This window comes from Dryas octopetala, chromosome 6, assembly GCF_963921425.1.
Source record: "Dryas octopetala chromosome 6, drDryOcto1.1, whole genome shotgun sequence".
In the NCBI taxonomy this organism is placed as follows: Eukaryota; Viridiplantae; Streptophyta; class Magnoliopsida; order Rosales; family Rosaceae; genus Dryas; species Dryas octopetala.
In genome coordinates, this window is record NC_141371.1 from 11,060,475 (window position 1) to 11,086,803 (window position 26,329).

The 26,329-nt window shown below is 35.3% G+C and overlaps 4 protein-coding genes across 5 annotated transcripts; 2 read left to right on the top strand and 2 right to left on the bottom strand.

The window, feature by feature from the left end:
• The first annotated feature begins 812 nt into the window (after positions 1-812).
• Positions 813-2,152, top strand: LOC147282340 (polygalacturonase inhibitor-like). The gene has a single exon (XM_086246093.1). The coding sequence runs from the start codon at positions 1,007-1,009 to the stop codon at positions 2,000-2,002; it is 996 nt and encodes a 331-aa protein (XP_086102219.1). The 5' UTR covers positions 813-1,006; the 3' UTR covers positions 2,003-2,152.
• A 103-nt stretch (positions 2,153-2,255) lies between these two features.
• Positions 2,256-6,003, bottom strand: LOC147282341 (alpha/beta hydrolase family protein). Of its 2 annotated transcripts, none has more exons than XM_086246092.1 (5): positions 5,243-6,003; positions 4,139-4,223; positions 3,882-4,051; positions 3,463-3,641; positions 2,256-2,703 (listed from the first exon to the last, which is right to left on the bottom strand). In XM_086246092.1, exons 1-5 carry the CDS (start codon positions 5,616-5,618, stop codon positions 2,527-2,529), a joined length of 987 nt encoding a protein of 328 aa, XP_086102218.1. In that variant the 5' UTR covers positions 5,619-6,003; the 3' UTR covers positions 2,256-2,526. The 2 variants fall into 2 exon arrangements, with proteins under 2 accessions (XP_086102218.1, XP_086102216.1); XM_086246090.1 differs by having other exon boundaries at positions 3,367-3,641.
• A 1,532-nt stretch (positions 6,004-7,535) lies between these two features.
• Positions 7,536-9,885, bottom strand: LOC147282342 (3,9-dihydroxypterocarpan 6A-monooxygenase-like). Its single transcript, XM_086246094.1, has 2 exons — positions 8,938-9,885; positions 7,536-8,186 (listed from the first exon to the last, which is right to left on the bottom strand). Exons 1-2 carry the CDS (start codon positions 9,853-9,855, stop codon positions 7,536-7,538), a joined length of 1,569 nt encoding a protein of 522 aa, XP_086102220.1. The 5' UTR covers positions 9,856-9,885.
• Positions 9,886-15,854: 5,969 nt separating this feature from the next.
• Positions 15,855-21,978, top strand: LOC147282343 (wee1-like protein kinase). Its single transcript, XM_086248198.1, has 4 exons — positions 15,855-16,057; positions 16,172-16,232; positions 16,323-16,395; positions 21,860-21,978. Exons 1-4 carry the CDS (start codon positions 15,855-15,857, stop codon positions 21,976-21,978), a joined length of 456 nt encoding a protein of 151 aa, XP_086104324.1.
• The last annotated feature ends 4,351 nt before the right edge of the window (positions 21,979-26,329 follow it).

The window sequence follows — 26,329 nt, forward strand, 5'->3', positions numbered from 1 at the left end:
CATGAATCTAGTCATTTAAAATAAAGGGTTTATTTCATATTTAGTACCTAAACTTTGACTCTTGTCTTAATGTGGTACCTAAACTTTTATTTGTCCCAATTGAGTACATAAACTTTTATTTTGTGTCTAATAGGTACCAAAATGAATTACTATTAAAATTGTCGATAAAAATTAGGGGCAATATAGTCAAAGTATATTTTAATTATTTTCTTTATATGTTTAAAATTATTAAAAAAAAAACACACAACAAACAAAAAAAATTAAAAAATAAATTTTTTGAAATGACTATATTGCCCCTAACTTTTGTTGACAATTTTAACAGAAATTCATTTTAGTACCTATTAGACACAAAATAAAAATTTAGGTACCACATTAAAATAATGATCAAAATTTAGGTACTAAATATAAAAAAAAATCCTAAAATAAATGTCACAAGAATAATGTACATGTTCTGTGTTCACTTGGTGAAGCTCCATGTAGTGGAGGGCTACGTGAGATTTAGAGAGGTGGAAAAGGAATTGAGTTACTTTTTAAAGTGCTCAGTCATCAGTCATCACCATTTGCCGCCAGGATCCAGCACACAAAAGATACCAGATAAAGAGAGAGCCCTCAGTTTTGACTTGTTCAAAATTGAGTCCTTGTGACAAAATGTTATGCGGCGATCTGAGGCCTATTCACTTCGATTTCCCAAATCCCAATCATGTTTTTTGTCGCCTTCCCATTATTACATGATTACAACCTAAAATTTTGGTATAGTCTCTTCATTCAGGCATAAAGTGAAGGCCTTAAACTAACAAATGTCTTACATGTTTGACTGGATTACGGAGTGCAAAGCATTAAAGCATGTTACTCTTTTTTGATATCCATTATCCATAATAAGGCATTTCTCAGCTGTCCAAAGCTTCGGTCATTATATACACCATTGACTTTGACTAATCAGCACATGCAATACCTATAAATCTGATACTTCCTTGAATGATATTTCAAATCCAAAACCCAAAACAACATGGACCTCAAGCTTTCCACCATCCTCTGCTTCACACTATTCTTCTCCACCATCCTAAACCCAAGTCTCTCTGAGCTCTGCAACCCCAATGACAAGAAAGTCCTCCTACAAATCAAGCAAGCCCTCAACAACCCCTACATCTTGGCCTCGTGGAACCCAGACAATGACTGCTGTGACTGGTACTGTGTCACCTGTGACTCCACCACAAACCGCATCAACTCCCTCACCATCTTTGCCGGCAAGCTCTCAGGCCAAATCCCCGCCCAGGTCGGCGACTTACCTTATCTTCAAACCCTGGAGTTCCACAAGCTCTCCAACCTCTCTGGCCCAATCCAACCCTCCATTGCAAAGCTCAAAAGCTTCAAGTTCCTCCGCCTCAGCAATACCAACATCTCTGGCTCTGTCCCTGACTTCATCAGCCAGCTCAAGAACCTCACTTTCATCGACCTCTCCTTCAACAACCTCACAGGCTCCATCCCAAGCTCGCTTTCTCAGCTACCAAATCTGAACTCACTTCGTCTAGACCGCAACAAGCTCACAGGTCACATCCCATACTCGTTCGGACAATTCATTGGTATTGTTCCAGACATCAACCTCTCCCACAACCAGCTCTCAGGAAAAATACCAACCTCATTAGCCAAAATGGACTTCAGCCGCCTATACTTGTCAAGGAACAAGCTCGAAGGCGACGCATCTGTGCTATTCGGGTTGAACAAGACGACCGAGATTGTGGACCTTTCGAGGAACTTGCTGGAATTTGATCTGTCAAAGGTGGAGTTTCCGAAAAGCTTGCTTACCTTGGACATCAACCATAACAGCATCAAAGGGAGTATTCCAATGGAAATCACTCACCTACAGCATTTGCAGTTCCTGAATGTGAGTTACAACAGGTTGTGCGGTCAGATTCCAGTGGGTGGGAAGCTGCAGAGCTTCGACTACACAACGTATTTCCATAACCGGTGCTTGTGTGGTGCTCCACTCGACAGCTGCAAGTAATGCCCGCTGGTATAGGAGATTTAGCCAGCAGTTTAAATAGTTGGCATTTGTTATAGAGATGTTTGAAAAAATAGGGGCAGCATCCAAACAAACATCCAGTGCTGAAGGCTACAGTTTTGTGTATCGCAGAAAGAAATTAATAAGACCTGTTTAAGCATTTTGGCACTATTTATTGAACAAAAATAGCAAGTCAATACACTTCGGCTAGCCTTGAGTACGTTCCCTCTGGCGCAACACGGAAATTGCACCTATCAAAGCAACTAAAATAATTATTTTTGAAAAGTGAACAGAATAAACTTGCCACTAATTGTTTAGGTACATCCCAAATTAGAGTACAAAGGGAGATAGATGATATGAGAGTAGATCAGGAAACAGATATTTCACAAAACATCCCCCCGTTTCCCATCTTTTGTGGGGGTGTTCCATATTGTCATCTATATCCAGTTCTTTACATGTTCAGTGAGAATTAAAGGTGAAGACTACCAAATGAGAATAAGTGCAAGTTCTTCAGATGTGTTGCCATGTCATAATGGAGACTCCTTCCATTGTAATCTGTCAAGTCCATCAACAATGGCCCTGCGGAATTCACCATTGTGTAGAAGGAAAGATGAGACGTGCCCGCCAGTGACCCATCTTACTTCTGAACCTGGCCAAGCTTTTTGAAGCTCCAGCACAGAGTGTTTTGGGATGTACCCATCATCCTGAAAAATGGGTGCAGTAAAAAACCAAGAAACAAAAATATCTGTGAAACTGTTGCACACAATGTAAAAACCTTAATAATGCAGATGATATGGGGACATTTTACTACAGTTTTTTTATTATGTTAATTTGTGATTTCCTATTTTACTTTAATGTCGGGATTTTGATATTACATAGAGTTTGAGGGTTTATTTTCTTATTACCATCAGAGTTTTCTTATTGGGTTTAGATTCTATATATAAATAGGCCTTAATGTAATGCAGGAATTAGATTCATTTTGAAATAATTTGAGAATATTGAAATCCTAAACCCTCCCTCTTCTCTTCTATATTGAAACCCTAAACTACGAAACAAAGTGAACTAGAAGCCTATTAAGTGAGCAATACAGAACCCTTACATTTTCACAAATGACTTACATGGAGGACAAAAGAGAAAGAGGAGAAAAATATTTGCTTATAAATGGTATTTTTCTTTAATTAGGAGTAGCGTGTATTAGTCAACTTATCATCAAAAGGGGAATCCTTCCTAACAAGAAATGGGAAATGCCATCAGAACCATAAAACTGGGTTAATAAAAAATGGACAAAAAATCAACCGCCAACTCCTTTATTTTAATTCCTATAACACACATTCATAAGGTAATACTGAGATCTGATGAAAGCTTACAGTTGCAGAAACAAATATTACAGCATTAGGATTTTTCGGAATTGGAAAGCGTGTGACATCTGTGAGAGAGAGAACATTGCGCATCCGTTCCCTCACCTCCTCAAGAGTCATTGCAGCCTTCTGCACTGCAAGATCCTCTCTCAGTGCCTCCCATGCAGTGGCATGCTTTAATATTCCCTCACAGAATGCCACAACAGCAGAGTGTGGAGAGAGAAAAGGAAGGGTTGCAACAGGTGTAGGGTGCAGCGATCCAACCATTGCAGCATGTACTCCTCCTAGATTCCGCAGAAGCATTATATTGTGGGCAAAAGACGATTAATTAACTGAAGGGAGTATTCCACTTCCATGGACAATTTCATTTGATTTTTTCAAAACTCTGAACTATTATGTCAGTTTATAGCAAGTAGCAACTTCAAATTTTGAAAGAAACAAATATTTAGCCCAGAGATACTTACAACCTTAGCTAATAGGAACCAGTTGTTCAAACACTTACAAGGGATCCAGTTGAGTCTTACCCATACTAAGTCCACAAACACCCATCTTGCCAAACCCTGCCTCAAAGTCTAACCAATGCAAGAGACTGCGAGCTTCTTCAATGGTTGCCTTTCCTAATAAAAGCAAGTCACTGACACACAAGAGTTTTGCACCACGCTGCATTATAGGACGTCTTTGTCCATAGAAAGGGCTGCAATAACATATATACCTTAATCAAAAGGCTGGAAATTACACATAGTAGTTATGGAGAACTCTGACAATGCAGAATTATTCATACCTCTCAAGCACCATAGTTGCAATGTTTTCCTTCAGCAATGGTCCACCAAGACGCAATCTTCGTTCAAATGTATGATCCCCTGTTCCTGCAAGAAAAAGATTACAAATTGTAATCCAAAAAGAAATGTCAGTAATTCCATTAAGTGTTAATGGAAAGAAAATCCATTAGAAGTTGGAATATATAATCATCCAATATTTAACATTAAGAGGTTTGAAATAGTTTGTTTTTCCAAAGCTTCTCTATTAGGTGGATCACAGAAGGACTAGCCCCATCCAGAAAGTAATATGTCATTAGTCATCACAAATTAATCTGGAGATATTTGAATGATGCAACTAGCCAACCCTGTACAAAGGGAAGGTTTATGATGATATGATGGTGATTATTGTGATGATTATTATGGTGATTTGAGATGATGCAACAGTTTGTAATTTTTTTCCTAAAAACAAATCAGAACCTATTCGCAATAGAAAAACCCATGAACGTACTTTTTTGGTGGTAGCAGTTGCATACTCTTAAGAGAAAGAAACCAAGTATAACACAGTTATAGTGATCAATCTTTCAATCAAAAGAAGAAAAGTTTCAAATATGGTTTCCTAAAACCAGCAATCACTATATACTTGATATTAGACTCTTCAAGAAAAATACACAAGTAGAACCCAAAGTCCCATTTGAATTGTACCCCCAAAAATATTGGAGATGGAAATTTGAAAATAAATAAATGGTATCAGAAGCTCAATTCTCTAGAAATTAATTTCCAATGCTCAACACATAAAACAGCGTGCCAAGTTACCTTCTCGAGTCAAATCTTTTGCTACAATAATCAAAAGGCACAAGCCAGATTCAAATTCTCTTTTGGAATAACTCATCAATAAGCAAGGCTCAGAGTTCATATTTCTAAAGATAAGAAGATAAACCAATTAATGTAAAGCCCAGCTCTCCATAGTTAAAGCAAATGATTTGCTATGCTAACTGGGGACAATGACCAAAACAGAAACAATGAAATGACACAATGAATTCTGTATTGAAAAATGAAATAAGCAAACATAAATTACAAAATACCAATCTTAACTATAGCACATCTGAAAAGATATAACATGATAATACCTGCAAGATGAATCACACAGGCCATCTTCTGAGGGGGCACAGATTTTGGGACAAGAAAGGCAACTCTTGCATTGTGACTCTCAGGAGGCAATGCACTAAGAAGCTGCTCATCACAAGGTGTCCTGAAAACCCCTTCTCTAAGACAAGCTGTCCTGCTCTCCCAAACTGTTTTCCAAACGGGCTGGACCACAGCGGGAGGCCAATTCTGGCCTGCGGCTTCTGGGAACACCTGCTTGATCATTAACTCAAGCATTTCAAGCTTTGTACCACCCCACCCTCTTGAAAAAAATTGTGGGCTTATCTTTGTTCTGTGCATGAATGCACCATACACATGGTCCAATACATAGTGGAGCATTCCAAGATTCACTGTCACCATATTTGAGAGAACCCCACAAATCCAAAACACCAGAAGTGCAAATTTTACCCAGAAATTATGAAATATTAATCAATTTGAAAGAAACCCAGATGGTAATATTTGCAAATTCACTCTCTAAACCTCAAAATCTTATAAACGGACAAGAATCCTCAAAATATTAATCCAAAGTGTCAAGAAAAACTAAAAATTGGGATTTTTCTCATCTAAAAATCATGATGTGGGGAGTGGGGAGGAAGAGACCCAAAAAATGGATTTGAATTTTATAAAAAGCACAAAACCAATGTCGAATAGTCCAAAATCAAGCGGCATCGATGACCAAGAAATAAAGGAGTGATTGTGAAGATAAAATTTGGTGAAAGCAAAGAGAGTCGAGGACGAGGAGATCCAAAATACGAAAGCGAAAGGGAAAGGCTGAGAGGATCCACCTAAAATAAACTTTACGGCCAAAAACTGTTGGCTGAGAATAACGTCGATGGCCCATTGACACGGTGGATTAGGCCCCACGTGCCAACTCAGGCTATATCCACTCTTGTTATTTTATTGTTATTTTGTTCTGCCTTCCTGTCATTTGTAAAAGCCAGAAAGAAACAATGGGGATAGGGTGTGCAATTATATTGACAATAAAAAAAAAAAGGTCTGCAATTATTGTTTTAAAGGTTGCACCAACCACAAAAACTAAGTAAAAATTATTGAAACAAATTACAATCACTTTTTTGTTTTATTAAATAATTCTGAATGTTAGCTCAAATGGTAAAGCTGAGTAAGATAATGAGTTAGAATTAAAATAAGTTTAGGAATCAATTCTCTCAAATGTAACAACAAATAAAAAACGAATTGAGAATTTAAGACCCTTCTTTTTCTTTTTATGCAGTTATCGCTAAGTAGAGGTTAGTGTTCGATAAGTACAATTTATTAGAAAATAATCCCTAACTATCCTTCAAAAGAAAGAAAGCCCTAGTTACTAGTATAGGGTCATATATGACTACCTCTCTTTCCATCTAAACAACTTTCTCATTGTAACTCAAAACAAATTTGGCCAAATTTGGAACAGATTTCTACTCATCCCCTCCATTGCCTGCTCTGAGTGCAAAAAGTAGTGGCATATGAGAATTGGTCTTGCAGTATTAGGGAATTCAACTTTGCTGTTGACAAATGACAATCTTGCTCACTTGGGCCACTCGTCTGTTTTGGGCTACCATAGACTTGTGCAGCGGGCCTGACTTCTTAATGGGCTTCTTAGATGAAGACAGGAAAGGCCTTTCTAGGCCGAAGTTAGCCCCATAGAAAAAGAACAAGCTGTAAATTTTGGCTAGACATTTAGAATAAAAAAATCCAATCAACCTTAGTGCTACCACCAGTATCCCTTTTGTAGGAAGGGGTAACGAGTTCAAATTTTATGGATGAGAGTTGCTGATAATTAAAAAAAAATTGTGCCTTGTTAATGGTGCATGAGAAAGTTTCAATAAAATGGCTCACTCTTAGCATACATATGATTGAAATAGACAGATGACAAAAAAAATTAAAAAAAATTAAAATTTAGTTTTTTCCATTGAAAATGAGATTCAACTCGAAACATCTTCTATCATAAAAAAATAAAAAACTTGAAACATCTTAGCAAAGTAGAGAAAAATATTTTCATTAAGAAAAAAAGTATCGCTAAACTAATAGCTAATCGGTAAAATAGACTTATACAATGTCATACAAGACTCAATAGTTAGTCGGCACAGATGCCTTAACTTTGTGATGTATATATCTAAGGGTTTATGTAATTTCACTCCCACTCAAAAAGTGCTACAAATTCATTTTATCTTTTGCTTCATACTTTTCAATGATAAAAACATGACTAATATTAAAAGTCAAGAGAAAAAACAAGCAGATGATTCGAATCATAGCTTGATACATTGTTCTTTATGTTTATCAAAAAGATGGAAAGGGATTGAGCCTAACCACTGGAACACACACCAATGGATGAGCCCTTGGAAGTGTCAATCCAAGTCCCTCTTCCATGTCAACAACAGTAGTACCATTCTTAAATATCCCTCCCTCAACTTTCAAGTCAAAGCACTGAATCATAGCTGCTAGGGTTGTCTGCACAACCTGCATTGCAAGTGAGGTTCCAGGACACCCTCTTCTTCCACTCCCAAATGGCAACAGATGAAAATGCTGACCCCTCACATCCAATTGGCTCTTCCCACTTTCCTCTTCACGCACGAACCTCTCCGGCTCAAACTCCAGTGGCTTCTCCCAGTGATTGGGGTCCCTGTTGACAGCCCAAACATTAACAAACAACCTGGTTTTTGCTGGAATCTCGTAGCCGCCAATTGTGCAGGATTCGGATGACTCTCTCACGATTAATGGGCCAGTTGGGTGAAGCCTTAGAGTTTCTTTCACTATTGCTTGTAGGTAGGGAAGGTTGGCAATGTCTGATTCTTGTACAAGTCTGTTCTTGCCAACTATGGAGTCAATTTCTTGTCTTGCTTTCTTCACCACTTCTGGATGGTTGATCAGCTCTGCTAGTGCCCATTCTGTTGTGATTGCAGATGTGTCTGTCCCAGCAGCAAATATATCCTGTGAATATATATGCCAATGCTTATAATTAAACAAGAATTGCTTGATTTTTCCTCATAGAATTAAAATTACTCTCATTTTAGCAATATGGAAAAGTTTTAAAAATTACTCTCATTTTAGCTTATAGAACATTCTTTCTCACAACATGCATGTGACATCCATTGCATAACAGCGAGACCCATCGTCATATTATGAGAGAGAGCTTATATATAACCCGCTCATTGAGGCTACCAAAACAACCCTCCCAGTCAAATTAAGAATATTAATTAGGGAATTAGTTATGCTACCTGTAGCGTTATTTTCAGGAGCAAGGGTTCTTTTAGGGTTTCAGGCAAAAAATAAAAGGGTTTCTTTTAATATTTGACGGTTTCATCTAAAGAAAATTGAATTATTCAACTCAAAATCAATTAGCAATAAATGGAGATCGACGTGCAATACCTTATAAACTACTATGCAAAGATTTACTTATCCAATGTAGGATATATACTCTCAACATCATCTATAGATTGGTATTACATTAATTTGATGACTAACAATTTTGTCAATCGCTAGCTAGGATATAATTATTGCAATGACCTCAGAGTTTTAGTACTAAATTAAGTTGTCATTTTACAAATGCTAGATATATAATGAATGAATTAATTAATGCTTCATTGTTAGAGGCATTACTTATCAATGAATCATGAGCAACAAATATTTTAGGCAATGAAATTAAGTTTTGTGCTAAGGTTCAAGAATAAGAGTTTTGTACCAGGATGAAGGCCTTTATGTTCTCTCTAGTCAATCTGATCTCTGCGGTCTCATCTTCAGATATGTCCAGTAAAATGTCAAGTAAATCCTTCATTGCATCATCACTTTCACTCCCTTCCTCCCTCTTCTTCTTCCTTGCTTCTTGGTGGTCCTTTATAGTCCTCTCCATCATAGTGTCAAACTGATCACGCACTTCCTTAAGTCTTTTCCCAAATCCCTGCAAGTCCAAATTCTTACAAAACCAAATGAAATCTGACAGATTAAACTTCCCTGTAAGCTCTGCAACAGCCTTCACCAACTTCCGAATCTCATCAGCCTCTCTTTCATTTGCAGAGCAGCTCTGCCCCATTGTCATTCTCGATATGATATTGTTCGTTATCGTCATGAGCTCTGCCCCGACGTCTACTGCCTCATTTGCTTTTGCCTTCTTTAGCATCAATTGAATAAAACTTGTCAGCTCTTCACGCCTGACGGGAAGGAGCTGGTCGAGTGTTCGTCCACCAAGAAGCTCAGACATGCAGAGTTTCTTCATGAATTTCCAGTAGGGTCCATAAGGAGCAAATGAAAAATCAGCTGAGCCGTATGTGAGATAGTCAACAGCAGCCATATGGGGTCTGTTGGAGAAAGAAACTTCATGAGTTTTGAGGAATTCTTTCGCCATTTCTGGGGAAGAAGCAACTACACAAGGGACGGAACCAAAAAAGAGGTGAATCAAGGGACCATGGCGGTTCGATAGCTTGTGAAGAGCTTGGTGAGGTATTGGGGCAAGGAGGTGGAGGTGTCCAATGATTGGTAAGGCCACTGGACTTGGCGGAAGGCGGGCTTTGGCCCCGATTTTGCCGAATAGGGTTCGGACTATGACTGTGGAGACTAGCCATACAAGGAGAAGTGTGATGTAGCCTTGGAAATCTGCTTCCATGGTTGATTAATCTTTGTGTTAATCTTGGAAAAAGATGAAGATTTGCAGGGTGGTTATATAAGGATCAGAGACAGTACGTACTGTTTTTGTTTTGTTTGCAGAAGTTTAGTTCTTATTTCTTAAGGAATTAAACTGCCAATGATTTGGGAATGAATTTGCTCATTCTGTTGAAGACATGTACTATAAAAATAATAACACTAAAGTTTAATTCTGAATTAAGATGATGTCCATTAGATTAAGACAATCTATTTATTTATTACATTTTAAAATGGTTTCTGTTTGTAAATGGACTAATAATTAATTATAAATTGCTTGATGTACGTAATGTAATCAGGCTGAAGAGCAGAGACTGGGTCAGCAGCCGTTGTTGGCGAGTTTAAATAACTACGGGTGTGTGTTTATTGTATAGTTTATGTATTGACCACATCTTATATATAATTCTCAACGTTACTTCTTGTCCTAACTTCTTTGTACGTTCCAATATATTAATCAGAATAAACTTCTTTGTTTCAATTGGTTAGAGCTAGCCGGCAATCTTTTTTAATTTTCGGATTCCATTCATACATCATATTCCAGATTTTAAAAGGAGGCATTTCATGGTCGATCATTCGATCTTGTTAATTATCATCTGCAGCTGATAGGGTCAATTGGTCAAAGACCTGCACCAATTGTTTTTTGTTGTTGTTTTCTTGTCCTTATATTTTTTTGGTTGGTTATATGTTGTAAAGTTTGACAAATTATAATCCATAATTGATTTATGATTTTATGGCATTATGATTTGATTATGATATTCTGAATTAATTAGCCTTGAATTATGTAATTAGGCACAAATTATAGAATTAGATTATTTTCCTAGTTAACTAACTAACCATTGTATCTCTATTATATATAAGTTCCACCAAGATGGAGAAAAATAAAATAACTCAGAATAAGGTATTTGCACAGATTGAAAACCCTATTAATTGAATAGATGCCCAAGTTGATCTGAACTGGATCTGTAGATGAACATTAAAGATTTCTCTCTGACATTGCTAATTCATATCTGATCGAGGTACTTACTAGTGTCTGATCTTTCTAAAGTTTGTTTAAATCTCATTGGTGATGTCTTGTAGATCTATATGATTAAGGTAATTAAGGGTGAGAGGGGGCATGTGTCCCCCGGGGGTTTGTTGTGGCTCCACCAGTGCTGCATGCCATGGCTACCAGCAACAGCTTTTATTTTTTCTCCTATTTTTTTTATTTTATTTTTTTAAGTTGATGTTGTCATGAAATGTAATATTGCATGGAGAAAGATTTGTAAAAAATAATTATGAAAAAAGGGGTGGGTAACTAGGAATGGCAATGACAATCACGTCACTCCGATTTTTTTTATTTTATTTTTCAATAGCTTGAGGCCAAGTGATATTTAAATGAGAGTTTTCCATTACAACTTTAGGATATATATATGGTATATGTATATGCAGGCTCCTTCTGTTGAGGTATACCTTAACTTATTTATGTTGAGGTATGACCTTGTTTGGGCTCACACGAGTCGTTTTGTGTCGATCCGAATCGTTCGCAAGAATCATCTTCATTGATAGATCATCCTTGCAAAAAATTAGCCAAATCGGAAATCATTTGCCTATCTAACTTTGATAAAACAAATGGACGGTTTCATCGAAAATATTTGGTTCGTCCATTTATTTGATCAAAGTTAGATAGGCAAATGATTTCCGATTTGGCTAATTTTTTGCAAGGATGATCTATCTATGGAGATGTAAAAATTGAACGGTTCGGATCGACACAAAACTACTCGTGTGGGCCCCAACAAGGTATACCTCAACAAAATAAATTGAGGTATACTTTAACAGAAGGAGCCTGTATATATATATATATATATATAAGAAGGGATCAAGCAATCTCATACGTCTTTTCTTGTTTCAATTTTAATCGTATAATACAAGTCAGTGTAAAAATAGATTTATCTTTATTCACATAAAGTGTTACGAGTCTATTTCATTTAAATTCTCTCATAAATGCATATGTGTGCTTGAGATTACCACTATCTAACGAGGGCATGCAATTCTCTCATTCACACCTGGTCCGGATCAGATCCTATTAGAAAATTTTTATACCAGTCTTATACAAGAAGCTTTTCCTGCTTAAAGAATTCCCGTATATGATCTTGGATTCTATATAGGATCCTCGTCTAGACAAGCTTTTCGTATAGAATTTTCATTAAGAATTCATGTATATATAAATACTGGTCTGGATCAGGTGTAGAAGACCCGGGTGGAGATGCAAGAATTCCTCATCTGACCAGCCAATGGTAATTTTATCTACCCATGTGGTGAGACAATATATGAGCATATACATAAATATCTAACAAGTGAACAAATAATAAATATCAGTGTGTAGGACTATTGTTGTAATTTTCATAATGACCGACTAACGACCAACGACCAACGACCAACGACCAACGACCAACGGTTTTGTGAACAAGTAATACTTTTTTCTTCTTAAGTTGAGTTTAACATAATATTATAATATATATAAAGAGAATATCGACGAAGATAAGCGTTACTATATATTACTTTTTCTTTTTGAAAAATATCATAATCCTAAACCATTCTTCCTTAAATGAAAATAATAGTTATAGAAATAAAATAATTACTTTGCCATGTTTATTTCGATATGAAGTTTTCATGCATTGTATATTATAATTTGCCACTTTATATAGAAATTGTTAGGTGAAATTTTTCGTTCAATGGATATGGACACTGCCAGTGTGGTATGCCAACATAGCGCGGTACTCATTACAACATTATAAATAGGGACATAAGACTACCGTCCTTGTCGTCCTTCATAGAAACCTTACATAGATCCTATTAATGTCTTTGTGTTATTCTCTTTTCTCCTTACTTTTGTAATAGGGTTGTCTTGACCATTATCATTTTTTATTTCAATCTCTCTTTTTTCTGCTTGATTGAATTCAATATTATAAGGGTAGAAAGTGTGTCAAAATATAATGGAGGAAAACACATCAATCCTTCAATTTTCGAATAGAAAAAGAGTCAAAAAACAACTGTTGACACAAAGTTTTTTGAAGTTTCATCGGATCAATGATTTACCAGAACAAATCATTGTGTCCCACCCCACAAAGTATTTTTTCTTTCTCTGCTCTCTATTGTTTGTATGATTTTTGGCTGATTTCATCTGAACAATGAGATTGATTTGTCATTCTTTAATTTTAGTTTGATATGTATACATATTGATATGAATTTTTCCCACTAGTGTGATATGTATGATCGTCTGACTGAGTGAATCTCTATATGCAGATCATATAATTTTGGGACACAATTTGGGCCAAGAATGGGACCGAACTGGATTGGCATGGGAAATCAGATGTGGTACTTTTTCGAATAAAATTCATCATTAATTATATATAGCTCTCTGAATTTCACATATGTTTATCTATGACCAGCAAGCTAATGTATTTTATTTATTTATTTATTTATTTTTCTTATAGATGATTTGAAGCCAATCTGGTTGCGTTTCCAGAAGGATGGGTGTAACCAGCAGGATGGATGTGGGGTTTATTTCGAGACTTCACACCGTCTTTTTTACTTGCTTCACTGTGTTGTGTGAGTTTCAAGATGGTGACGTGGTAGAAGCTTGTTTGGACTCTGGAGGGCTGCAAACTCATTCATTCGGGAATCACTTTCAGTTTTTTCCTTATTTATTTATTGTTTTTTCTTGTCGAAGGTTATGTGTAATAGTTTTGAAACTTTAAGAGTGTATGTGTAATTTTTGAAACTCCAGAGACTATATATAAAAATAACACAATAAACTTCAGAGAGTATAAATGTAAATAACTCTATTAATATATATATGTATATATATATATGCATATTCACGACAAGAATTATATATATACATCTAATTTCCATTGTATTAATAATTATTATTTTTTCTTTATTAATTTATCCTCTCAAGTATTTTGTTACTCATTGATGTTTAGCACTTAGATGCCACAAGTGCCAAGTGCATGCGAATTTCTTATAGTTGAAGTCATTTTCCACTAAAATTTCATATTTTGTCAATTTATGAACGGTCTAGCTAGTAAATTAACAGACTAATAGTACAATTATTAACAAAATAAATAAATTAAAATATAGTTGCAATCAAGGCCAAATAGAGATTTTCGTCAAATTACCTCAAGGAGTGCGAGACTTCGAGTGTAGGGCTATTTCAGTCTTACACATGCATATATAGTGCTTTATGCCAACACAAAACATTAAAATACCCTTGCATAAATAACGGTCGACTAACGATCCATCAATGGTTTTGTGAACTAATAATACTTGTTCAAAATATCGTTGGTCTACCAACGGTATTCAACCAACGGTATTTGAACAAGTATTACTTTTCGCCTTTATAACTTGAGTTGTTCAACATGATATAAAAAGAGAATATTGATGAAGCTAGCTACACGATATAATATATATTGCTTTACGTTTCTTTCGAAAAAGTCAAAATCTTGAAATATTTTTCCTTAAAATAAAATCATAGTTATAGCAATTACGTACTTAATTATTTTTCTAAATGAGTTTCATGGATTATATACCTACTCACCATATAAACTTCAACTTTATATGGAAATTATAAGGTAAAATTCGTTGGTCAATAGGATATATATGGACAATGGAAATATGGTATGCCAACTCAGGGTTGCTCATCACAACGTTATAAATAGGGACGCAAGACTACAATCCTTGTAGGTCCTCCATAGAAACCCTATAATAGAGTGATCTTGCAAATTATGGAGCAAAACATGCACCTCTATATCCTTAGGTTTTGAAATAGAAAGAGAACCAAAGACCAATTGGTTCGAAAACCAATTAGATCTCATCGGATCAATGATGTATCAGAACAAAACATTGTGCCCCTCACTCAATGAATATGCTCTTTCTTTATTGTTGTGTGTTTTTTTCGAACTCTTTTCTTAATTCCGATTTGAGTGCGCGCTTTCAAAAATTAGGATATATTCTGTATGGTTGGTTTTATTTTTACAACGTTAATTGTTCTTCTGCTCGATCATGTACCCTTCAGCAGAAGATGGGGAAGGACTGCAAGGAGCACAAATGGAGTAAAGAAAAGATCGTGCTTGCATTGATGCTTTGGTTTCACTTCTACTCGGACTCCTATTACATACAACATACACTACAAGAAAAGTGGACATAGACCATAGGTGATTTTCCCACTGCATAAACTCTGTGGTAATTAATAGGTCATAACCCACAGCTCTGTGGTAATTAGTAGGTCATAACCCACAGCAAAGATGATTCATAGGTTATTATTTTATAACCCACAGTTTATCTATGGGGTTTAAAGTATTAACCACAGATCCCATGGTTAATTACTCAGCCTGTGGAGCATTGGGAATATGGCCAACACTTTTGCCACAGTGCTTGTAACATATGAAACTTAAATAATCGTTTGACTTGACAATACACTTGAGTATTCTTATTTTTTATTATTTTATTTAGCCATTGTTATAATGCCAGTGTATTAAGGCCCACTATTGTATTATTTTTTTATTTTGCTCATTAGGAGCTTCAATGTTCGCAAGTTGCTGAATATTGAGAATAGCTTACATGGTACGCGACCCACCACATATAAGCCCCATCGTTCCCACCAAGCCAATACGACATAGCGTCTCTCAAAAATCATCAAATAAATCGCTGATCCATCATCGTTGGCTCACTGGCTCTCCTATTGTACGGCTAAGATGAGATATCACAGGAGCATACTGTGCACCCTGGTCCACCCAATCTATTCCATCCTCGGCAATCCCGCGCGATTTGAAACACATTATGCTTTTGAGCTTTTGAATTCTGCCTCATATATCTCAAAAAATTCAAGAACGCAGAGAGAGAGAGAGAGAGAGAGAGAGAGTGGATTTGGGGAAAAGCTGAAGCAACAAGAAGAAGAAGACGAAGACGAAGTATAGGAGGGAAATGAAGGGAGCGCTAGCGAGGCTTCAGCTAGGGGAAACCCACCAATCATCCTTTGCCACCTCATCGTCCAACCCCTCTCGCTTCCAGAAACTTCTAGACTTCGGAGCCGCCGACGCCGACCTTCCCTCGTCATCGTCTCTATGTACCGACCTCGACCCCAATTTCGATGACAGAGATTTCATTCTCAGTCAAGAATTCTTCTGGTAAAATCTTCCGGATACTTAATTTAGATTATAAGTTCTGTTAATTTTTTAGTATTTAAATTCTAAAGATCGGTGAAAAATTGGATTTTTTTTTTTTTGATGTGGTTATTGCAGCACTCCTGATTATATCACTCCGGATAATCAACATTTATTGAACGGTCTGGATTGCACCAAGGTACTATGGGTTGGATTTTACACTTGTTGTAATTTGAGCTATGTTTTTTAATCAGTATTATTTTAATCTCTTTGTTTCTACATTGAACAGGAGAATATCCCTTGCCCCAAATCGCCGCAGAAGTTAAATACGGTCAAAATCAAGAGACGTCGACAGAGTCAGTGTAAGAATACAAGCAATTTCTAGTTTGATTTTCATTTTTCTTTTATTATTGATGGTAGCTTTACTAGCTTACAGTAATGATTGGGTTTAAGCAATTGGGTTTTGCAATTGAAACTCTGTACGTAGTTTCTGCAGATGACATCTCATCAGATCCCCTCAGTCCCACATTGTTTGGAAACCAGCAGATAGTGGAACTTGGAAAAGATAATTTTGGTGTAGATGAAGTGAAGATGGACAGAGATAGAAATTGGATTAGTCCCTGGAATTTGCATGACCACAGCCATGGGTGTGTTGCCTATCAGCAATTTTGGGTATTATGTGAAATTTGGAAATTTGTAATTATAATTAAAAAACAATAAAGAGAAATATACCACAGGGCAAGGGTGTGGCATTTTAAGTTGCTGACAAGACAAACATGCATAAACAAAAACCACAGAAGCCTATCCAGTGGCAGTAGACTTTTCGATACACCCGCAACGGCCACTGATACCCTTCCTGTGACAATAGCTGTGGTGTATACTCAAATACCACAGAGGGACAGTGGTATTTGTAAGCATATGCCACTGCTGGTGAGGTGTGGTGTATGTCCAGTTTTCTTGTAGTGATAGTACTACTCAACCCAGAAATGAAGATTAGAGAACGGTACAAGCCAGAAATGAAGATTAGAGCAATTATAATTTCACTTACATGGGTTGATCTTGTTTACAAAGTTACAGTAGTTTAAATTCTGTTCATCTTAAGAATGTCGATGTTTTATGTACAAAAACTTGAGTTGCTTTATGGAGAGAATGTTCAATCTCTTGATCTATGGTTAATTTAGGCATTCATCTAAAAGCCGATTGACAATAGAAGGAATAGCCTAAAAACCTTATAATTTTTCAATATAGAACAACACTTCACATTCTCACATATACATTGTCAAAGCTATGTGTTGGCTTAGCTTGCTGGTGCTGTCGATCAAACCAAAAGAAATTACTGTCTACCCCACGAGTTTGGGCCATACTAGTCATTTTAATTCATCAATAGGGCTATCTAGGCCACATCCTATATATATCGAATCTGGTAATTACCCCTCGTCGAATCGGGCTACATCTTTTCTTGTTCACAATGTCTCTTCCTTCGAGATCTTGATCTTCTTCTCCTTTTCATTCTGATACCAAGGGGAGAAATCACAAGCATCTTTACCCCATGAGGTTTGTACGGAGGTGGAAAAATGACACCATTGTGAATTAGAGTAGTCCACCTCACCTGCCCATCAGTAGAGCTGGGTAGTACTGTTGTCGACTTTGAACCCCTTCCCCGCCAAGGGCTTCAGCGCTGCACCAGCTGGATGCTTCCTGATGCATGGAGATGAGAGAGAGTAAGTGGCTGAGAAGGTGAAAGGTTTTGTAATTAAGAAACTTAAATTCAAAGAATATTAAGGGGTACTGGTGGTTCAAGCCAAGGTGAAAAATGGAATGATGGCTCGCCAATTTCAGAGGCCTCCACCTCCTTCCTTTCCCAAAGATTGAACAAAATGGCATCCCATGTTTTGTTTATCTTTATATGGAAATGGCAATGTTTATCTATGGAACCCAATTTGTTTTATAACAGGCCACAGTTAAAAGTAAAGCCAGAAAGCAAACAGTCAAGAAAAAACATGAAATTCCCTCTGCTTTCTCAGGGACCAAACAAAAGGATTAAATAATTATATCACAAGTAATGAGTTTTTCTTTTCTTCAGCAACTCTGAATACGTTAAAATTAAATCAACAAAAACAATCATAATTTGTGAAGCATAAATATGTCAATATTAAGAAAAAGAAAACAAAACAAAACTAGAAACCACATAGCAGTATGTTAAAGAGAGTTGAGTAAGAACATACATTATTCTGGTAAATCATTGATCCGATAAAATTTCGATAAGTTTTGAGCCAACAATTGTTCTTTCACTCTCTTTCTATTTGAAAAACTGATGATTGAGGTGTTTTCCTCCATTATTTTCTAACACAGTACGTATTCTTTAATTACACCCTTGTAATATAAAATTGGGGAGAAGAGAGAGCCCTAGAAATAAAAAAAGATAATTAATTTGCACAATGATCCCTATCACAGGAGAAAGGAGAAAAAACCATAGTAAAAGAATGATCTACTTTAAGATCATGAAAGGATTTCTATGAAGGATGACAAGGGTTGTCGCCCTAGGTCCCTATTTATAACATTTGTGATGAATGCCATTGTGTAATTGGCACAGCATACTAGCATTATTGCCCGTACCATAGCAGCAGACAGATTTTACCTACTAGTTTCCATGTAGAGTTGAATTTAAATGGTAAGAAATCCAAAATGTATGAAATCGATCATATGAATATTTATTTAGAAAAATAGTTAAGTTATTGCCTTAGCTATACATATGTATTATTATTTTTTTAAATCAAGCAATATAATAACGTCTAGATTTATCAATATTTTGTTAAATTTTCAAAAAACTGTAGATTGTTACCGAACACTGTTGTTGGCGCGCGCACACTATTAGGTTACAAAACTGTTGATAATATTATTTCAACAAACCAGTTTGTCGTTATACCGTTAATTATTATTAATCAATCTCACTACGCGTGTATAGTTCATTTACAATATTGTTGGTTATATATATTTGTATTATTATTTTAGCATTCTCTAACTAGATGTCTATTTCTACAACAATTGTCAGAGCCAAAGGGGATGGTAGTGAGATCTTAATTCGGACCTTCGATCATTTTACTTCAATGACTGCTACAAAGAGAGTGAGTGAGAGAGATCGAGGACACAAAATTAAGGCACTCTAACATTGTCCTATGGACGTGAACATGCATGAAAACAAGTAGTAACTTTTTTTAATATTTAAATAAATATTGGATGAAAAGTGATAATTGGATGAGAGTTTTTCATTTATTACAACTATACAAATGGGAGCACCCTCATACATTCACTTGCAAGCATTCATTGAAAATGATGAATTACAAGTTAGTTTTCCTTTGGTCAAAATGTCAAATTACAATTTTGATTTTTCTAGTTTCGATCATTTTTTACTTTTATTTTGTAGCGTCAATTTTCTCAATTATAACCATGCTACAATTAATTAAGGCCAAATAAGGATTTCTGCCAAATTATTTCACGTAATGTCAACGTGCATGCATGGCGTCCACGTACGTCTTTAGCTATTTTGGTCCTGCATTGAGCAGAACGGATGGCGGAGAAGTTTATGCAACAGCTTGATCGTCGCAAACCCAAGAAATTGGGGAAATTATTTCTACTAGTCAGAGGGTTTGGCTCTGAAAGTGGTACCAATGCATATCGTTTCGAAGGGAATCGCGAGACGAATCAAACTCATAGCTATGCCATGATGTATGGGCTTTTTCGGCCATCCGAGATCGTTTAGGGCCTCAAAACTGCATTCTAAACTTTTAGACATTTTATTTATTTTCGTTTATATTTTATTTGGGTTTGTAATTGTCCGTGGGCCTTAATTATATGGTTGTTTGCGCCCTAGGGTTTCGTTAAGCGTACTTAAGCAATTTTTACAATTACTAGCGGATTATTCTATTATTATTTTTATCAAACTAATTGTTGAGGTTTTCTCTCAATTTCCTGGTGGATTCCAGGCTTCTTGTTCTTCTAGGTTCACGTTTGTAAACCTTTGGCTGATTGTACTGCATCATGCATGTAAATATGTAGTTGGCTTATATGTTTTACGTATCTATCTTTGATATCATGTTTATTATTTGTCACGTAATATGAGGTAGTTTAATTTTTAGAGTACTACCGCGACATACTGAAATGTATATCCTCCCACCTACGTCATGTGCTCGATCATTTCATCAAGTAATTATTTGTGTTTTTTTTTTTTTTGAAAAGAATCAAGTAATTATTTGTTTAAGATTTAGGAATGCTTAATATGTACCTTCTATGTCAATCAACCATTTTAATATAATACTGAGTTAGCACCCTTGTTATTATCAAAAAAGTTAATCAGCACTACACCAAACGTAAATTTAAAATTATTTAATAGTCAGTACGTCCAGCGGTGCACCAAACGTCATAAGACTATCCAACCTCTTAGTCAACACAATATCAAATATAGGACATCACTAGATTTATGGGGTGTCCCCAACTCAGATTTTAGTGGATTTTAAAATTCATAGAATCCATCAAAATCCAAGGAAAATAGCTGGAATTCTCATGAAATCTGTTATGTGTAAAAAATCTATCCAAATCCATTAAAATCCACCACTTAATGAAATCCAATAGTTTTTTAGAATACATGAATTTCTAAAGAATCCATTAAAATCCGAGCTTGAGATACCTAGATTTCTATAGAATCCATTAAGATTCTAATTGAGAACATCTAGATTTCGTTGGACTTTTAAAATCCATTAAACTCTAAGTTGGAAACACCCCTTCCTAGTCCTTTTAAATCCAGCATAGTCTAAAAAATATATTCTTTTCCAATCCAATCCGGTGTAACAAATAGACCTTATTCCTTTATAAGTTGAGTTGACACTAAATTAACGAGGCATTGAGAAACTAGACATTATTATACTTATTAACAATCTAAAATCTTATATATAACCAACAATTTTCTGATTAAAATTATAACAACAGTTTTATAAACGAAGAGTGCATGTGGGCAAGAGTACTATAATAAATCATAATGGAGGAGTAACGACCAACGATTATTGATGAAACTACAATTACTTTTGTAGTTGTTGGAATAGCTCAGTTGGGAGAGTGCCCTTCACCCATATTCAATTCCATGCCTTGAAATAAAAAAAAATTAAGAAAAAATATTATATCCTAAATGATTTTTTTCTTAAAAGAAAATCATAATTATAGTAAAAAATTAATTGTTTTTCTCTATAAGTTTCGATATAAAATTTTCATATATACATTGTGTGGTTGTAACTTTTCATTTAAACTCAATTATATATGGAAATAGTTAGGTAACATTTGTTCTCGGTGAATATGGACAATGCCAATCTGGCATGCCTACACAAGGGCCCTCATTAAAATGTTATAAATAAGGATCCAAGACTATAGTCCTAGTCGTCCTTCATCGAAACACTAGTAAAATTCTATAGCAGCTAGGTCTTCTTTTTTTAGGGTTTTTTGATCTCCTTTCTCCCGTAATAAGGTCACCCTTCTTTTCTAGGTCCCTACTTTTTCTTGGGGATAATAAAAGTTAATAATGGAGGAAAACACCTCCATCCTTAGATTTTCGAATAGAAAGAGAATTAAACTAGGTGGTTGTTTCAAAAAAATTTCATATCTTATTGGATCAATGATTTACCAGAACATCAACACATTCCATGAGTTGCTTACACATATGGATCTGCAATGTACGTATATTCTCTTTCACTTCTCTTTTTCCCTACTGTCGTATGCTTTCTAATAATTTTGTCGTATGCTTTCTAATAATTTTCTAATTTTTTTTATTATTCGTTGCAGTCGGAATCAGTCTCCAGCATGTCGCTGATATAGTAGAGGGTGCCCTTAATGTCTTGGTGTTAGAGGACTACAAGGAGCACGCATGGAGTAGAAAAGGTCGTGACCGTTCCATCCGTTGAAATTTTTGAAGGACGACCCACTTTTGAAGGATCAAATTACTCTTGTACTTCTTTGTTGACTCTGATGAACTCCAGTTGCTTAAGCGAGCGGAAATCTTTTGTATGATATGAAAAGGGAGACGATTAAGTATGTCAAATGTGTATAGCTCGAGAAGGAACTTATTGGTTAATTTCCATAAGCCAAGCCTGTTGAGTCTCAGACGAATGAGAACAGAGAAGGGTACAACCCAAAAATTAAGATTAAATTAAAATTCACTTATATGGGTTAATCTTGTTTACAAAGTTACAGTTTAATTTATGTTCGTCATAATTAAGAACGTTGTTGTACTACTCTGTAAAGAGAAGTTTAAACCTTGTATTTGAATGTTGTTGTACCACATTGCATCTTTATGTGCAGAAACTTGAGTTGCTTTATTACATATGACATAGCTATTGGCTTGCTGTACGTACCACATAATTTCAATTTTTTTCCTTGCTTTTTCCATCTGGGCAGTTAATTAGCTCTAATACTGCCTGTTCTCTTGTTACCAAGGATTTAAATTTCGAAAATTTCGGCGATATTTTTCGATTTTTTGAGGTATGGAAATTTTAACCCTAAACCAACAAAATTTCGTTTCAATTTCGATGATTTCGCCGAAATTTCGAGAATTTCGCCGAAATTATCGAAATTTTGCTGAAATTTTCGACTGGGTGGATTTCTGGGTTTTGGGAAGCTGGGTTTTGGGGAGGTTGGGTTTTGGGAGGAGCTGAAGCTGTGGAGGAAGAGAGGAGGGGCTGGGTTTTGGTGGGTTTCGGTGGCGGGGGGCGGCGACAGAGGGCGAGAGCAGGGAGAAAGAGAGGAGGGAGAAAGAGATGAGAGTGGGCTAGTGGCCGGCGCCGGTGAGGGGATGGAGATGCCGAGAGAGAGAGAGAGAGAGAGAGAGAGAGAGAGAGAGAGAGAGAGAGAGAGAGAGAGAGAAAGGGATGGGGATGGAGCACGAACTGCACTTACTGATGGAGGATATCAGATATGAAAGAAAGAAGAAGAACAGAAAAAAGAAAGAGAAAAGAGAAGAAAAGAAAGAGAAAATAGGGAGGAGAGAGAAGAGATATAATTATAGTAGTGGGTTGCGTGAATGATGAAATGAGGAAAGAGAATGAGAGTAGACTAGTAGAGTGGATTGCGTGAATGATGTAATGAGGAGAGAGAAATTAACATAAAAAATTTAATTTTGAGTTTTTAAAACTCATGTTTATAAATTTACAAAAATATCCCTCGTTTCAAATGCTCATATCTCTTAAATTATAGCTTCAATTGATGCACAATTTGCACTTATGTGTTTGTCTGTTCGAGACCTTTCCAACTAGCCACAAATCGAAGTCAAAAGTCCAATAGTTCGAAAAGTCAAAAAACGAGTCAAACTAATTTAAAACAAAAATTATAAAATTAACTCAAAATATTTTATTTCTCAAATAAATTTTTAAAATAAAACTTGAAAAAATACGGGGTCTCACAATCTATCCCTCTTATAAGAATTTCGTCCTTAAAATTCCCAAAGAAAGTAATAATTGAACAACTTCAAACAAGCACAACAACAATAATCCAAAGCTCTGAAAAGTTCTTTTCATTTATAAAAAACTGGAAAAAAATTACACAACCTCTGAGGTGTTTGTTCAATCAAATTTATATAATTATTAATTAGTGAATTATTTTTTTAACAGTATTTGCCTGCAGCGCACATTATATTTATCTTATATTACATGAAACCTACTATATAATTTGGTTTCTTCAATGTTTTTTATCAATGTAGTAGATAATATGTTAAATAAACATATGGTAAAGCTTCATTCAAAATTTCCGTATTTTAATAGCAATTTCCGTCGTTTCCGTCTAATTTCTGTCGAAATATAAAAATCTTCGAAATTTCCGTCGAAATTTCCATCGAAATTTCCTCGAAACTCGAAATTTTATTCGTTGCTTGTTACTGATGATGTGTCAGTGGCAACACCAAACGAATTCTACAAATTTAGTTACAAGTTTTCTATTTTGTAAAGAAAGCCCTGACTCTACATTTTATTCAAATTATAACAATAGTCCTCAAATTTTACCTTTAGTATGACTTTGGTCTACGAACTTGTAATTTGAATTCTATAGTCTGCGAACTTTCACCCGTGTATTACTTAAGTCCATTTTGTCAATTTGATCCATCCATTTTTTTCATCATTTTTAGTCATGTGACTCCCTTTTGAAAAGTAAAAATAGTAACACACCTCCTCTTAATTTCTTCCCCCAACGTGATATACGTAATTAACATTGATGAAAAAATATTGATAGAATAGACTAAAGTGATACACAAGTGAAAGTTTGTGTACACTATATATATATATAATTCAAAAAATGACCAAAGTGATACTCGAGTTAAAGTTTGAAGACCATTACTATAATATGGAATTGACCAAAGTGATACTATATATATGGAATTGACCAAAATGATACTCGAGTTAAAGTTCGAAGACCATTACTATAATTCTCTCTGTTATTAAAACGAAAAGAAAATACAATGATGAAAAAATCTTAGCAGTTTCACAAATGAGAAGCAAACAACAAAATTACCCTTAATGAACATAGACAGATTGACAAAAGCTCTTGATCCAAGTAAAATTAACCACCTCTTACTACAATCACAGTAATGAAAGATTATGTGTTGAGAGAAAGATCCCACATTGAAAATGTAAGACCTTGCATAGTAGTTCATAAGGCTCTTAGGCTACTCCTCCTATTATCAATTAGTTTTGGGATAGATGCTTAGATTCCTTTATAGTATCAGAGCAAACTATCTACGTGTTGGACTCAACAGCCACACGTACTATCACGTCACCAAAATATGAATCGTCCACATGTTAGGCTTGAGTGATGGCACACGTGTCACGTATAGTAGCGTGTTGAGAGAAAGATTGATCCCACATTGAAAAGCTAGGGTTTTGAGCTACTCCCTATTACCAATGGATATCTAGATTCCTTACGTACCTTCCCAAGATTTCATTAAAAATGCTAAATTACAAGTTAGTTTTCCTTTGGTCAAATTATAATTTTGGTTTTTCTAGTTTCAGTCATTTTCACTTTAATTTCATAATTTCAATTTTTTCAATTATAACGCCTTTGAAATATTAATTAAGGCCAAATAAGGATTCTGCCAAATTAATTATTTCACATAATGTCAACGTGCATGGCGTCCACGTCTAGAGCTATTTTGGTCTTGCATGTAGATATGCAGTTGGCCTCTATATTTTACGTATTGTCACGTAATATGAGAGAGATAAATACTTTAGACAAGACCCATTCCATAAAAAAAAAATTTCGTAGTTTTAACTTTTAGACTACTGCAGAAATAGTTAGTATTGCAAATAAATTTTAATTTTAAAACATTTAATAGTCTAGTCCAGTACTGCACCAAACATAGGATAGTGTTATATAAGACTATTCGACCTTTTAGTCGGCACTATTTCAAACATATATAGGACGTTACTATATTTAGTCCATTTAAATCCAGCACACTCCATAGAAAATATTCTTTTCCAATCCAATTCGGTGCAGTGTAACAAATATTATTCCCTTATAAGTTAAGTTGGCACGACATTAACGAAGCATGGAGAAACTAGACATTTTTATACATATTAACAATCTAATAACTAACAATTTTAATTGGGATCAAAATAATAACGAGCAAGTTTTTTAAACGAGGAGTACATGTGGCCGGACAAGAGTACTATAATAAATTATGATGGAGGAGTTAACGACTAACGACCAACAATTATCGATGAAACTACAATTACTGATTTTGCCCCTGCACCCATATATGTTTGATCCCATGCCTTCAAATAAAGAAGAATTAAGAAAAAAAATAGGTCCATTGACTTTAGGTACCAAATTATAATGTTTTTTCATTTCAACTACTAAAACATTTATGTTATTTCACTTTAGGTACTAAATTTCAGTTTAGGTACCAACTTTAAAAAACATGGTTATATCGAACTGTGATTGTCTAACAGTCATAACTTTTTTTATTGATTTATTGTTTTTTCAATATTTGAAAGGCTTAAACTTTAATATTTAGTCTTTGGGTTATAGGACTTCATCCCCCAAACCTAAATCAAAAGTATGAAACCCTTAAAAATTTTGATTTTTTATAAATTTTAGTCTTCGACAATTACAATTGTAACTGTTCGACAGTCATAACTGTATAACAAACTGATTTGTGACCTAATCCAAAATGTTTTACTCTATGTTAGTACCTAAACTAAAAAAAATTAGTGTCTTGCTGCTTTATTAAAAAACTATTGATATTTGGTATTTAATCCTAATTTTCTAAAA